Source organism: Procambarus clarkii, chromosome 5 (genome assembly GCF_040958095.1).
Source record: "Procambarus clarkii isolate CNS0578487 chromosome 5, FALCON_Pclarkii_2.0, whole genome shotgun sequence".
In the NCBI taxonomy this organism is placed as follows: domain Eukaryota; kingdom Metazoa; phylum Arthropoda; class Malacostraca; order Decapoda; family Cambaridae; genus Procambarus; species Procambarus clarkii.
In genome coordinates, this window is record NC_091154.1 from 35,197,708 (window position 1) to 35,214,174 (window position 16,467).

The 16,467-nt window shown below is 38.5% G+C and overlaps 1 protein-coding gene across 1 annotated transcript; it reads left to right on the forward strand.

The window, feature by feature from the left end:
- Positions 1–155: 155 nt before the first annotated feature.
- Positions 156–15,996, forward strand: Prosbeta7 (proteasome subunit beta type-4). The gene is made up of 6 exons (XM_069301088.1): positions 156–313; positions 4,765–4,971; positions 9,104–9,250; positions 12,555–12,696; positions 14,847–14,998; positions 15,838–15,996. Exons 1-6 carry the CDS (start codon positions 192–194, stop codon positions 15,848–15,850), a joined length of 783 nt encoding a protein of 260 aa, XP_069157189.1. The 5' UTR covers positions 156–191; the 3' UTR covers positions 15,851–15,996.
- The last annotated feature ends 471 nt before the right edge of the window (positions 15,997–16,467 follow it).

Genomic DNA, 16,467 nt, shown 5'->3' on the forward strand with positions numbered 1-16,467 from the left:
TAGACGTCAAATGAGATGTCATTGTTATTATAATTATTATTATTTTAAATACCTAGCTAAATATTATCGTTATTTGAATTATTTCGATTGTATACATACATACTGTAATTGCTCTTTAATTAAAGTTAATGCTTAGAAATCAAAGAGACTCTCATTTTACTTTGTTGCTTTGCTTACACTCAAAAGTCATCATGGCTGATGTTGGTGCCTCTCGTCTCCCTAACTTTTCTCTTTGGTCTGGGGGACCTACACCTGGAGAATTTTATCACTTTCCAGGTCATAACAAGCTAAATGACGCCAAGTCTCACACTATGTAAGTCTGACCAAATAGTATATTTTCCTCTGACTACTGTAATAAGGCTGGTACCGGCGTCCAGGGAGCAAGGACCAGACTGTTTCTAAAGGTATCCTACGTACCTAGGACAGCTCACACAGTTTGTAGTTTCGTATTGAAAACTATAATATAATGCTGTAATGTATGTTTACGTGTACGTATTTGGGTGATAAGACTCAGAGTGTATCGGTTTTGATATTTAGTATGTTGATTATAGTCTAGGTTACTGCAGTCGGTTTGTTGGCAATGTAGTGACGTGTGGTAGCCGAGACTAAGCGTGGAGCAGGGCAGAGGTTGTGTGAGGGCAGGAACTGGGCTTGTCGAGGGTTACGCTGTTGCTGGAGACTGTCAATGGGTGTTGAAGATGTGCGGTACCTCTCGAACGTCTCTACTGAACCACTATATCAATTTAGACTGACTCCGATCTGCATACAACGGTTTATATTTACAACCACCTCACCTTGGCCAAACTGACCAACATCTAGCAGGTTGAGAAGGGATATTATTTGTAATTAGTGGACCTAGGATTAAGGTAGAACTTCTTGGAACTCTTAAGTAATTAATGTGGAACTTCTTGGAACTCTTAAGAAATTCAAATTGAAATAAGTTTATTGAGGTAAAATACACACAAAGTGATGAGGTAGCTCAAGCTATTCTCACCCCGTTCAGTACATCGTGTTAATACATATATATACACACATCACAAACAATAAACATTACCAAACATTCTGAGAGATAAACATATACATTTCCTCCTTTACACAAGTAGTATGGTATCAGACATACACACAAATACTTTTATGACCTAGGTGTACTGTATAGACAATTTGCAAGAGACCTGCAGATAATTCAACAAAAAATTAGTCTTGGTGCAAAATTCTTATATCTCTCTTAAGAGATGGGATAAGAGGAATTAACAAGAATATCTAATTATCTGCACTTAAGCTAATAAGAACATGGAGCAAGTATATTGCCTTAATATAGTTGCTACAGTACTACAGTATATCCATTTTTAAAATCTTGTGCTTTACACACATTGTTGATTGATTAATGTGTAGGGTTATATACATTAACCTGTCAGGGGCAGAAGATATATACAAATATTCATTTTATATATATACAGTATATATTTCTAATGGGCTAAGTTGCCTAACAAGCCAAAATTTTTTCTGAAATATATTTTTCACAATTTTCTTATGGAATGATTTAAGCTTATTACATTACACAGTATATAATATTTGAAAATAATTAAACTCACTGTGCTTATTAGGCAAATCAGGCCTTGCATACTAGGCCAAGTAGTATAGTTCTGGCTATTGGGTACGATTTTATATATATATATAATCTCACTTTATTTATGGTCTGACGCTTAGGGAGGCATTTCGCAAGTCGCTTACATTTTCAGACAAGTTTTTACTTGCAATGTCAAGGCTTATATTTGCATGAGGTGAGGTGATACAGGACATGATTGAGATGAACAATCAAGAGTAGATGAATGCCACATAGGTAGTAACGGTACTGCGTATCCTGTCTTTTTGGTTCAACGGTTTCTGTGTTGGTTCAGAGTCTTGAAGTGGGTAGAATGTAATTGTATTAATTGGCTGTTGATTGCTGGTTTTGACTTTTTGATGTGTAGGGCCTCGCTGATGTCGTGTCTCCTGTTGTCGTTGTATCTGTCAATAATGTCTGTGTTGCTTGTTAAGATTTCTTTGGTGATGGTCTGGTTGTGTGAGGTGATTATATACTCCTTGATGGAGCCCTGTTGTTTGTGCATTGTTAATCGCCTAGAGAGAGACATTGTGGTTTTGCCTATATACTGAGATCTTTGGGGCGTGACAGTCCCCAAGTGGGCATGTGAAGGCACAGACAATGTTGGTTTCTTTCAAGGCGTTCTGTATGGTGTCTGGAGAGTTCTTCATGAGTAGATTGGCCGTCTTCTTGTTTCTGTAGTAAATTGTTAATTGTATTAATTGTATCTTCTGATTTTTGTCTGTGGGGATAATGTTCCTATTAATAATATCTTTCAGGACACTTTCCTCCATTATGAGCCATCGAAAAGAAGTTTCTGTAAGTCAGTCTAATTAGAGGTACAAATGTTGTGTTAGTTGATTCTTCAGAGGTTGCATGGCATTTCACCTTTCTTTTAAAGACGTCTTCAACATAATAGTTAGAGAAGCCATTGTTGACTACGCTTCTCTACAGCGTTCTTTGTCGACCTGCTTCCAACCAGAGCTGTAAGTGAGAGCTCGGTCGACGTAGACGACACTCCGCTTGTAACTGTTTGGGGAAGTCACTGTTGGTATCGAGGCACATTCCTATGTTCGTTTCCGTAGTGTAGCATGCAGCGTGAAAGCCACCATTCCTTTCCACGACTGTTACATCTAGAAAGGGCAGCTTCCCGTCACTCCATTACGAGATTGATAGTGATGGGAAGCTGCCCTTCCTATCTTCATCAGTTAGTAAAAGGTAGCACTTAAACAACCAAGTCGGAAGTTGAACTCTGAACTGTTCAACTCGGGTCTCATTCTGGCGATTGAGATACTTTTCAAGATGTTGAGTTCCAGTTGTGATGAAAAAGAAACTGAACAGCGAAATCGCTGCAGATGAAAGAGTGGCCTTATCCTCGCAGTGATCTCCAATAGTAGAGGATATACATTTTCTAATCACCAGTGTGATTAGAGATACATGTGTGCTCACAAATATTGTGTTTAAGTTTTGTGAGGTATTTCCCACATGTCAAACATATTAGCTTGAACATTTAAAAAGATACAACACAAGATCTGAGGTCAAAGGATAAAGGATTTGTTTATTGTAAATAGCTAACAATGGTATAGTTTGTTAGTAAACATGAATTGAAAACTTAATTTGTGGATAAGTAGGTCTTGGAATATTATGGAATTCCTTCCTAAATAATAGCTAATAGTACTCAAATACGTAAATTTGACATGGTTTTAGGGGCTGTGGGAACTTTGACAATTTCTACTACTGTAATTGTCAAGGTTTCCAGTCCATGAGCAGAGCTGGCATCTAGAATACCCTTGTCTGGTTCAGACAAGGAACCACTGAGGCACAGTCCAAATGGAGCCGGAGTCCGGAGGCATGTCATACAGCTGCAAACTCCCACACCATATTGTGCACAAAATGATAAAGCAATGACCTTGAGTGTCCTGGGAAGTGCTGGTCACAAAGCCCCAGCCCAGAGTCGAAACATCCAAAATGGTGACGTGTGAGGGAGGAAGAAAGCGCCAAGAAACTGAACTTTGAAAAGCCCAAAGCTGCTGCTGGCAAAGCATCAGCCGGCAAAGGGCAAGCAGTATTTGAACCAATCAGTCACATTGGTGGCAAAAGGAGCAGAACCCGAGAAACCAGAACGGCCCCCAAAGCCACACTCTGCCCAGTGAAAAACCATGCAGGCAAACTTCAAGTTCCACACAATCACTCAGGCAATTGCCGAGTCAGCCAGGGCCCCCCTCAGCTGCGTGGACAGCCGAGTGGACAGCGCTTCGTATTCGTAGTCCTCAGGTTCCGGGTTCGATCCCCGGTGGAGGCGGAGACAAATAGGCAAAATGTTTCTTTCACCCCTGATGCCCCTGTTACCTAGCAGTAAATAGGTACCTGGGAGTTAGACGGCTGCTATGGGCTGCTTCTTGGGGAATATGTAACAAAAAAGGAGGCCTGGTCGAGGACCGGGCCACGGGGACGCTAAGCCCCGAAAGCATCCCAAGATAACCTCCCAATACCGGCAGGTGGTAGCACTGCAGTCAAAGCAAAGCTGCCAGAGGAAGAGAAAGCAATGTTGAGCGAGAGTTCCACACAAGGCCAAGTCAAGTCCAAACCTGGGATGGAATAAATGGGAACTTCTGCTGGTTTACAAGGAACCTGAACCCAGCTAGCTGAGAAAGAACTCGACTCCTGGCTGGCAGACACGCAGACCTGAGGCCCCACACATGCCAGTTGTTTGAGAGATTCAACTGAATCCTCTAGGGTTCAAGGGGCATCTTGATACCAAATCAGGGTTTTACTTGATCATTTTATTTATACATCACAGTAATTTTTAATTTTTTTTTTTTAATGAAGAGGAGCATTGGGTAGAACTCCTATATCACACTCAGAGTATACGAGGGTAATGTGTAAACCCCTGATTTGGTATCAGATGATGCCTCACGAACCCTAGAAGAATCAGTTGAATTCCAGGTTACATTACTTTTGTAGCGAATCGCCTTCCAGTGGTTTAAGGTGTGTGCTTGAGAGTATCTTGTGCACAGGTTTGAATCCTCTTCATGGCTCCTGCTGATTTTTCTCATTGATACATCATGTTAATGTGATTTCTTTGTTAACCATATAAATCTTATGTAGTCTTGGTACTGTAATTGATTATGTAATAATGATCATAATATATTAGAGCTACACTTAAAATTATTTTTTTTCAGGTACCCTTCGACATCTGGTACCTCAGTAGTAGGTCTAGTGTATGATGGAGGAGTGATGCTTGTTGCCGATTCCCTTGGCTCATATGGCTCGCTAGCAAGGTTCAGGGATGTGAAGAGGCTGTTCAAAGTTACTGATAAAGCTGCATTAGCTTGTAGTGGAGATATTGCTGATTATCAGTTCATCAGAGAAGTCATTGAACAGAAAGTGTAAGTACCAAAAGCAGTTTAACTTTTATTCTCTTTAAACATAAATGCCAAGCCACCCCTAGCTAAGAATTATAATGTTTGTTATGGAGAGTTTGGTGAGATTTACTTGATATTGTATGTTAAAGTAAAAAAGGGATTATTATAACCAATTCCAAATTTCATTTGGTGTCAAGACTAATCTGCAAGAAATGGAAAACTAGTTTATGGAAGTGGTTAAAGCTTCAAAAGTGTGATATCCAGCTTTTAATTATCTCTACATTAATTGTTAAATTATAAATACTGTACAGTAATTAATTCTCTAGAACAACTGTATTGAGTTTTATTTATAGTTACTTATCATGCCTTGCTCATTTGTATCCTGTACCTTTTCCTCGTGCAATTTCCATATCTTTTCTTCAAGGTGATCAGGATGTCTTGATCACTGGTAAATTAAAATATACATAGTATTGTACTGTATTTTACAATACAGAAACTTGTTATTGCACACATAGTACTGAAGGACTAATAGTGTATATTTTACATCAAATTTTAAATATGAATTTGCCTATTAGTAGCTTGATGAGTTTTACAGTAATTTTAAGGTTAGGTAAAGTGGTTTGCGAATACAGTTTTGACCATCAGGTGTGAGACTTCACTAGTTGAAAGTCCTTGGCATTCTGATCCTTCTATTTATCTATCAGTATTTTGGCATCATTGTTTCATTGATCTCCATGATGATCAACTCTTTGCTTGCCTATACATATATATAAATATGTATAGGCACATATATTTATTTTATTTCATTTATTTTCGTGATTTACACACATATATATAAATATATGTATAGGCAAGCAAAGAGAAATAACAAGCGAGAAGGGTTATTCAATAAATTTAATTTTAATAATAAAAGGATAGACTGGGAGAAAATAAACAGGGAACCTAAAAACATTTAATGGGAAAATGTTCTAAGAAATAAAAATCCTACACAAGGAATAGAAAAACTGACTTCTGAAGCATATGAAGTCTGTCTGAAACATGTTCCTTTGAGGAAAGCCAGAAAGAGGTCAAATGTAGAAAGAGAATGCAGACGACATTACAAAAGAAGGAAGAAATTAACGGAAATGCTTAAGCAGACACGACTCTCCATACAAAGAAGAAATAATTTAAACAGGGATATTGAAGAAATCGAACAGAGACTGAAGCATTCCTATCAGACTGAAGAAAGGCAATTCAATTCAATTAAATTCAGAAAGCAATTCAAGAAATAAGGAAAAAAAACAAAATATTCCTTCACAGGCTAAGTCAAAAGCGAAACCCGCTGCCAGTATTGGACCTATTCATATTAGTGAAGGTTCATACACTGAGGATGACAAAGAAATTTGTGAAATCCTAAAAAAGCAGTATGAGGACATGGTTAGCACTCCAGTACACAGCATGAAAGTGGAAGATTTGGACAATTTCTTTATGAATGATATTCAAATACCTGTAAATTTAACTGATATCAACACGAGCATAGCAGATTTTGAAAGAGAAATTGACAATATGCCCATGCACTCGGCCCCGGGTCCAGACTCATGGAATTCAATATTTATAAAGAAATGCAAAGTGCCAGTAGCACAGGAACTCGGTATAGTGTGGAGGAAGAGCTTGGACACAGGGGAGATACCAGATGCGCTTAAAGCAGCAGATATTGCCCCTCTACACAAGGGTGGTAGCAAAGCATTGGCAAAGAATTATAGACCAGTTGCACTAACGTCCCACATAATAAAAGTATTTGAGAGAATGATCAGGAGTCAGTCACTAGATTCATGGAAACAAATGACCTCCACAATCCAGGCCAACATGGATTTAGAGCAGGAAGATCATGCCTCTCACAGCTACTTGACCACTATGACAAAATCACTGAGCCATTAGAAGAAAAACATAATGCAGATGTCGTATACACAGATTTTGCAAAGGCATTCGACAAATGTGACCATGGAGTGATTGCACACAAAATGAGGTCAATGGGTATAACTGGTAAAGTAGGACGCTGGATACTCAATTTCCTGTTGAACAGAACGCAGAGTAACAGTCAATCAAGTAAAATCGAGTCCGAAAGCAGTTAAAAGCTCTGTACCTCAAGGTACAGTCCTTGCACCACTTCTGTTCCTTATTCTCATATCAGATATAGACAAAAACACAAGTCACAGCTTCGTGTCATTGTATGCAGATGATTCAAAAATCAACATGAAAATTACCTCTGCGGAAGACATTGATAAACTACAAACAGATATTAACAAAGTTTTTCATTGGATAGCAGAAAATAACATGATGTTTAATGGTGATAAATTCCAGGTACTCAGATATGGCAAAAATGAGGATTTTAAACATAATACAGGGTACAAAACAACAATCGAATCTGCCCATAGTAGGAAAACAGCACGTTGAGGATTTGGGAATAATGATGTCCGACGACCTAATGTTTAGGGAGCATAACCAAGAAAGTATTGCTTCAGCCAGAAAAATGATTGGATGGATTACGAGAACCTTCATGTCCAGAGATCCTATCACAATGGCTGTACTCTTCAAATCACTTGTGTTGTCCCATCTTGAGTATTGCTCAGTACTCACTTCCCCCTTCAGAGCAGGAGAGATTGCTGAAATAGAGGGAATACAGAAAACATATGCAGCACGCATAAACGAGATAAAGCACCTAAATTATTGGGATTGTCTCAAAGCTCTCCAAATGTACTCACTAGAAAGGAGACGAGAGAGATACCAAATAATATACACATGGAAAATACGGGGGGGACAGGTCCCAAATCTGCACAGTAAAATAACAACGTACTGGAGTGAACGACATGGAAGAAAATGCAGAATAGAACCAGTGAAGAGCAGTGGTGCCATGGGCACAATCAGAGAACACTGTATGAAGATCAAAGGTCCACGGTTGTTCAACGTCCTACCAGCGAGCATCAGAAATATTGCCGGAACAACCGTGGACATCTTCAAGAGGAAACTAGATTGTTTTCTTCAAGGAGTGCCGGACCAACCGGGCTGTGATGGGTATGTGGGCCTGAGGGCCGCTCCAAGCAACAGCCTGGTGGACCAAACTCTCACAAGTCAAGTCTGGCCTCGGGCTGGGCTTGGGGAGTAGAAGAACTCCCAGAACCCCATCAACCAGGTAAATGTTCAATTTCTGTATTTTAACTGTTATAAGCATAATCAAATGGTCAATGTTTGACATTCTCTCTCCTCTTCCTCCCTCCCTTCTTGGATTTTGCCCAGATACAGTTATGGAAATGGAGGAATAATCAACAGGAGTAACCAGATTGTGGTATTAAAAATGTTTGGTTTGTTCATTTGGACATGCCTGGTAAGAAAATCGGCTAATTCAAATTAGGTTGGGCTCCATATGATTCGGATTACTGAGAGAGTAGACAATACAACCTAAATATTTAGTAAAAAAAAAAATGGTGAGGGGAGCCTAACTTACCAAACTTACAGCTAAAAATCAATGTTAATTCCCCATCATGCTGCTTATATAGTCGTAATGGATTAGCACTTTCCCCTGATAATTCCCTCCCTATCATGCTTTTAACTGAAATTCACCTGTGCACTTGGCAACGTGGAGTAAAAGTGCTTAGTGCCGACTGTGCATGATAAAATACTGGGACACCACATAACATGCACCTCTTGTACTAATTTTGTCATTGTGGGAAGAACAATGTAATGTACTTTATAATGTTTCTGACATGTACAGTATTTTGTATTTTTTTAATTTCCTGTGCCTCTACATTTCAACAAACTCCATTGATCTTTACTTTAGTGTTTCAAGCTTTTGTGTGTTTTTTCTCAAGGCGGCCTTGAAATTGTTTAATATGTATTACTGTAGAGTACTAATAGTAGCTCTATTACTATTTAGAGCTAGCTAATTTTATGCATTTAAATCTAGCACTCGTGTAGAGAAGCACATTAGGTACAGGCTACTCAAGTCAGCCTGGCCTTGGGTCGGGCTTGGGGAGTATAAGAACTCCCAGAACCCCCTCAAGCAGGTACTCATTAGAAGTTGTATTGCTTGGTGAATATTTTCTCTTCATTGTGTAATTAACAGATTTGAAGACAAGGCACATTTTATAGTAATATTGACTTGTATTTTATTAATTTACAGACGTGATGATGTGTGTGGGGGTTACTCACGTGAACTTAATGCTGGAGCATTACACTGTTGGCTGACTAGGGTACTTTACAATCGTCGTAGTAGATTTGACCCTCTTTGGCTAGAGTGTATTGTGGCTGGTTACAAGGATGACAAACCGTAAGTTGAAGTTTTACCTTTATATGGGCTTTCTAAATTATTTCTACATTCATTTAACCCCTTAGGTAAGATTCACTGTATCCTCAAGACAAGGATTAAGGCAGGCAATCAGACAAATGATATTTTGGTATTAGTGCTGCAGAAAATGTTTGAGTAGTCCCTGCAGGATCATTAAAAGCATGAAGGAGTCAATGAAGGTAAGCTTAATTCAGCCTAGAATAAATAGAGGTGCATTCTGTAAAATCATAAAGCCAAGTGAGTTCTTCCTTGTGATCAAACGTTACTGGCAAAAAGTCTCAACTTGCTGCCTGCAAGGCAGTCTGGTAATCCCACGTGTGGCCCCATCATGGTTGCTAGATTGTCAATTTCACATACTCTTCTTGAGCGAGTTTATGACAAATATGTGAGGATGCGATGTATGTTGCTCTAAGGATGAGTGTAGTCTACTAGATGTGCTTACAGAGTCAAGTGTCTGCTCTTAATGTGCAAAGTTCAGTTATCACCATATGTCGATTCATGGCGTAATGCAGTTATCATACGTCGAGTTAAACTATTTTTGTCTGGGTATTAAACGATAATGCTAAGTTGGATGTAATAGTTTTCAACTAGAAGATTGAATTAATAATATACTGTAAGAGCAAGAAGACTGCCAATTTGCTCATGAAATTCTCCTGACATTAAATTTAAAAACCCTCACAGATGAATGTCATCTATGTCTTCGTGTCCACTTGCGGACTGTCAGCCCCACTGAACTCGATATACGGTATGGGCAAGACAACATCCCCTTCAAGGCGCCTAACAATTCACAAACAGCAAGGCCCTACCTATCAAGGAACATATAGACTCGACACATAATCAGATCATCACCAGAAATATCCTGATGTCCAGGCCCCAGTACCTGGGCTTCCTGTAAGGCTAATTCACCCTGTGGGCTCAGTCGTACAATGGCTACTTCCGAGCCTGCTCTCACCTTGTGCGAAGTCGAAGATTGTTCATTGCCCTTTCCTCAGGAAAACGATCGTCTGTACTGCCTCCACCATCCTGCCTGTTGGGTCGGGGACACCACCGACCTTGAGTTTTGCAGGCCTTGTTCCCTGCTTGTACTTCACTTTCCTCATTCCTTATCTGTTGATCTCGGGGATCAAGCAGTGGCTGTGTTGCATGCTCGATTCTCCTTACTGCATCAAGCCAGGTTGGAGGCCCCGGAGTTGTCCCGGTTGGGTTTTAGGGGCATTGGTCGCCTCGACCTTGGTTCCTTCTATGCCCCTGCTTTTGACTCTTGAATGTCTGAGGGTTTCAGGGTTAAGCTCGGGTGGCTTTGGGGGCAGCTCTTTCCGATTTGGGCGAAGAGATGGTTGAGCCCGATTTTACCGTCATTACTTTTGCGTGAATCCAGCAGACTCCCTTCTTGGGATCTTTTCCTGGACACCACTTTTTCTTTGGGGGTGGTGGGGGTGGAAGAAGGTTCTTTGGGGGTGGTGGGGGTGGAAGAAGGCTCTGCCCCTGGGTCTTTGTTGGAGAAAGTTCCCTTGCAGCACTTGGTCTCCTTTGCTTGGGTCCTTTTGCCTTCTGTTGTTGCAGCAGGGAGGGGGTTTTTGTCCCCTCCTTCCCTTTTTGAATTACAGTGGAACCTTGGTTGATGAGAGCCCCTTATTACAAATTTTTTGTTTACGAGCTCAATTTCTTCGTAAAATTCGATTCAGTATACAAGCTTTGCCTCGCTTGGAGAGTTTGTTGATACACATATAGGTCGACCGAGCACGTGGTTCCTGGTGGCATAGGCAAGGCGCACTTCAGTTTACCAGTGTCTCCTGCCTAGTAAAGAAATTCTCACTTGAATTCTTTGTGAAGATATAAATTGTTTTTTGTGATTTTTTGGTTTCTGAACATATAAGTAATTACTGTATTATATATCATGCCATGGGTCCCATGAAGGTCAGTGGTAAAGTTCAACATAAGAAAACAAATGAGAGGATGACGATAGAGGAAAAATAAGATTTTAATGTCTTAGGAGAATTGAGGTGACAAAGTTGAAAAGAGTATACCCAGGATGCAGTAGCACCACAATCGATGTGACCACAATCTTCCATATTTACTAATTCATATTGTACAAATTAAAGTCCACTAGAGAATATTGTAATTGATATAGCTTTTGCCAAGTTGACTAATTTAATTACCACCAGTTAATTGATAATTCAACCATCTGGGGTTTGCCAGTAATTAGGATTAGTTTGTTCAATTCACCCTGATTTGTAATTGATAACTAGGCGGAGGAATACTGGGAGCTCTCTCGGCTTGAGAGAGAAGGAAAAATAGTGTAGTCTGAACATCCAGGAAGACAAGACCTCTCCCAAAGCCGGCGAACATCAGGCCAGGCTGTGGTATTAAATAATTATAGAATTTCTCTTGTTTAGTGGTATTCTCCTTTCTGTTTTATTTTTACATTATTTTTGAATGCAAGTCAAATGTCTACGCCTAGTCTCCTCACGCAAACCAACAAGTATTTTCTTAATTAAAAAAGATAATCCCTTTTCTCGTAATTCCACATTAACGTAAAGCTTAGCCCTCCTTTCCATTTCATTGGAGATATAATTTCACGGGATGCTTAATTGATGGTATCCTGCTTTTCATCAATTGAGAGATTTACTCAGGCTTAGCAGGTGGTGGCGGTGAATATTCAGAGTTGCAGTTTAATCTGGAGGAGACAGTATCTCTTGTTCGTGATATCTGAATGGTCAAACGTTTTGATCTTGAGGGATTGTACTGTAGATTACTCAGCAGAACTGGTTCATGTATATATTTTCTTTAACTTTTCTTCAATAACGACCAACTTTTAATCAGTAGTGAGGTTAAAGGTTGGCACCCGTTACAAAAGAAGATGACCCCCCTTCTTTCTAGGGGGGTCTGAGAAAGAAGGCAACAACTAAACTTACTCTTCCTAGGTCTAGGACAATACAGTACAGAATAATTAATTAGGTTGAACTCTTAAAGTGGATGTATTGTCGTGTGCAGATCCCAAGGGTAATGCAGTTATCATATGTTTGTTAGTTGTTGTTGCCTGATTTTCATACAAATGATGTGAATGCATTGCATATGTTTTAACATGTTACAGCATTTGCATTTAAATATGCAGAATCATATGCCACAGGCCTCTGATTTTCTTCTGTTTTTGGTTATCTTATGTATTGCCAATCAAAAATAAAATTAAGTATTTTTGCCCAATAATATTACAAGTGTAAGAAATTAAATTATAATTATAAACATAATTATAAAATGTTGATTTTGTAGGGTTGTAATTTTGCAGGTTTTTGGGTTATGTTGATAAGATTGGCACAGCCTTTGAGGCTAAAGAAGTTGCTACTGGATTTGGTCTACATCTTGCAGTTCCTATGATTCGAGAAGCTAGGGAGAAAAAGCAAAGCTTGCCGCGGGATGAGGCCCGCAAGGTATGATAATTTAATATTTAATTTTTGTGCTGTAGTCTCCAATTTCTTGTATTGTCATTTAAATGTTTTTATAAATTGCTTGGCAAGTTACAATGTTCCACTGGAAAACATTTGTTAATTGTACCCCATTCTCTTATATTATCTCACAATTTAATCCATGAGTTTAGATACCAATAACAAACATTTTAATGGTGCTACATAATTTACATCTTCATTTTTTTTTTATTATTTTTTCTGAAGGTCCCATTTGTAATTCCCAAACCGAGTTCACACAGGACTCGTTGCTCACATGTCCAGGTCTTGATGATCTTCCCAAATAGTTAGGAATGGAATATGGAAGCATTAACTCAATCTGCCACCAAGATATCTGCTCACCATAAAACGAACAAAACCATATCACTCGAAAACCTCGTCAATAATTAATATTACCAGAGTAGCCAAATTATCCCTCTGGTAACTACACCACGACAATAACTTGCTACCAACAGTCACAGGAACTAGCAACACTTGTTGCTTGTCAAACATGCACTCCATATCTAGCTCTGGAGAGCCAGATTCAGTTGACTGGATGTTCCTTGGGACTTTACTCTTGCAATGGGGGTCCATTGGCTAATTTTTGTTTCACTCCACTGTGCCCAGTCGTTTGCACTTCTCTGCTAATGAGTGCTTTAGTGTGTTCATTCAATGTTATTTACTCACATTTTGCCTATTTTGGCATTTGTTTTGCATTCTGGGAAAGATTTGGCTTATAATGGCTGGTTCTGTTGTAAAACAAACAATATCAAATCACATGTTGAAATGAGTATTACAATGGGTTGAGTCAGTTGGATACCCACTGAGTACCCATCTGAGTAATTATTCTTTAGATTCAGTGACATCAACCATCAGAACAATCCTTAAAAATGCAGTAAGAAAAAAATGTCTACCATTATTGATTGCGACAAAGTTGACATATTTAAAGAGCAATTTTTTGAAGGACATAGGCAAAAGCATTAATTCGGTGCCATATGGCTCCGCCAGCTCCTCTTGGAGAAGATAAAGAGCTTCTTTAACCTTCAAAGTGCAGTTATCATCGTATGTTGATTCATGGAGAAATGCAGTTATCTTATGTTGATTTAAACTATTAATTTTTGGGTTTTATATCAGTGATGCTAATATGGATATATTGGCTCTACATTGATGTAGTGGAGTTAACCTTGGCCTAGGACTGTTGCATTTTTTTTAATTATGTAAATGACCTCACAGAGGGAGTGAGCTCATAAACATCATTATTTGCAGATGATGATGATGAGAGTAAGAATTGAAGGGGACTGTAGGGTGCTGCAAAAAAAGAGGTTGACAAATTTCAGGAATATGCAGATAAATGGCTGCTAGAATTAAATCCAAATAAGTATTAAGTATTGAAAATGAGTAAGGGAGTTAGAAGACCTGTATTTAACTATACTGTACTATAAGGGGGAAAGACAGTTACATAGTACAATAAAAGAAAAGCACGTGGGAGTATGTATAATCCCAACATTAGCACCAGAAGCTCATGTGAACTACATAACATAAGCAGCATATGGGTGGTTAATAAACATAAGAACATCATTTAAAAATCTAAACAAAGTTCAGAGGTTTGCAACTAGATTAATACCAGAATTGAAAGGTCTCGGCTATGAGAAGATTGTAAGGACGCTTCATTTCTTGAATAGGTGGTCAGCAAGTGGAGTGCTTTGAAGGAAGAGATTGAAGCCAATTTCATCCATAACTTTAAAAAGCAATATGATGAAAACATTAATGTTGAGAGGTAATTAGTACGTCAGTTATGAACGACTAGAAGGCAGGGCATAAACCGCTAGATCTCGCTCCCCATAATCACTGATAGGTAAGCATTCCAGTTTCCAGGAATACTGTAAATCCCCAGTGTACATACTTCTTAATTTTACTGGTGTTTATTACATTTCCATTATTTATTATAAACACTGTACTACTTATGCTCCCTCTAATCAGTGCACTCCATTATCCATTCTGTTTCTACCCCGAGATACCTGCCTGGATTTTGCTCTTTCTCAGATATGTCAAATATTGTAAGTTTTATTTAACAAAATGAAATTCAGTATAACCATGACATTTTGATTGTTTAATTTACAAAACTTTTCACCGCTCAGTTGCTGACAGAGTGTCTGAAAGTTCTTTACTATCGTGACTGCCGTGCTCACTTCAAGTATCAACTAGCTGACATCACACCAGAAGGTGTAGTCATCCATGATGACCTCAACCTGAAGAAGGACACCAATTGGGAAGTTGCTAATTATATCAGGTATGGTTTTTAAATTATTAGGTTTTGTATGTACTGTAGTTAACCCTCAGTCTGCATGATTGATGTTTCTGAAAACATTGTGGAGTGCAAATTTACCCATAGTGAAATTAATTATATAGGTGTAAAAGTAAAATTGTTCAAAGCCCTAAAAAAAACTACTTGTATAACATCTCGTATACAAACTAGTACTGTTCAGTTAGTTTGCCGTCAATGGTGGGACAATTACTTGAAGCTATAATAATAAATTCAGTTACAAAAGCCTTCACACACATGGTTTGATAAAGGATTTCTCTTGAATCTGATCTGTCACTTAGTGTTTTAACTTTTAATATCACTGAAATGGCAGAATGTCATTTGCTCCCTGCACCTTACATGAAGGGGGCCAGGTTTTGGTTCTTTTCCCTGGTAGGCCAAATAAACTCTGACAACTGTGGCTGGTAGATTGGAGCAATCTCAGCGAGATAGCTACAGGGAGCCACTGGGGCTCTTCCAGAAAGAGGCATTTCCATTACATTCAATGCAGGGTTTTTGTGCACACCATGGACTTGTCATATGAAACAGGTGCACATTGCATGGGTTAAACATACTTTCCATAACTTATTGGAAAGTTAAGTAAGAATCTCTCAATAAGTCCTAACTGAGAGTAAGGACAACATTCACAACTCCTTATGCTAGCAATTTGAATACAACAGTACAGTAGTTGATTTCCTCGGTTATTAACTGAGGTACAGTCAATTGGTGTTTTAATGTTAAGGTTATTTAAACTTCTTGATAAGACGATACATTAGTACTCATTCGAATTTTAGCCATTTTTAATTTTATTTTTTTTCCATTTTCAGTGGTTATGAATAAGATGATCAACAGCTAGATGGATTGATTTAAGTGCATTTTCTTTAGTTTAAGGAAGTGTGTAGTTTTTAAATTCTTTATTGCTTCATGTTTCACATTAAATTTGTATTTCCAATCATGACGCTTAATAAATAAAAAGAAAAAGGGCAGTATACTTCGTGTAGTTAGTTTTCTTTGTACCTGGTCACTAATGTTAGTTTTCTGTTAATAGAATTATTTACCATTTCATAGTATAAAGAAAATTGACAAGAAAGAGAGGAAGAGCTATGGTTGTTGCTCTTCCATTAAATGGTGTACCCCCATCTAAAAGAATGAAAAAAAAGTTTTGAAGTTTGGCCAATTATCATAAAAGCCAGTCACTTAAATCTTTAAAAACCTAGATTAATAAAGATTTGAGTATATAGCGATGGTTCGCACATTTTATTATATATCACACTACACGCTACTGAATACTGGGTTGAATGCTCTAAGATCTTTACCTTACAAAAAGACTTGTCCCATACTTCCTGGGGAGCCGATAAATGCAGTCTTCTGTTTTCACTCCTCTCTTGTGCTGTCTTAAACTTGATTATGACTGTCCCTCCTGTCCCTCTGCCTCTCCTTTGACCCTTCATCATCTT

What these genes read in the sequence shown, in the direction of transcription:
- Prosbeta7 (XM_069301088.1), top strand. Translation starts at nt 192, where the DNA reads ATGGCTGATGTTGGTGCCTCTCGTCTCCCTAACTTTTCTCTTTGGTCT. An exon ending in GACGCCAAGTCTCACACTAT is followed by an intron (nt 314 to 4,764) that starts GTAAGTCTGACC and finishes ATTTTTTTTCAG; the next exon opens with GTACCCTTCGACATCTGGTA. An exon ending in GAAGTCATTGAACAGAAAGT is followed by an intron (nt 4,972 to 9,103) that starts GTAAGTACCAAA and finishes ATTAATTTACAG; the next exon opens with ACGTGATGATGTGTGTGGGG.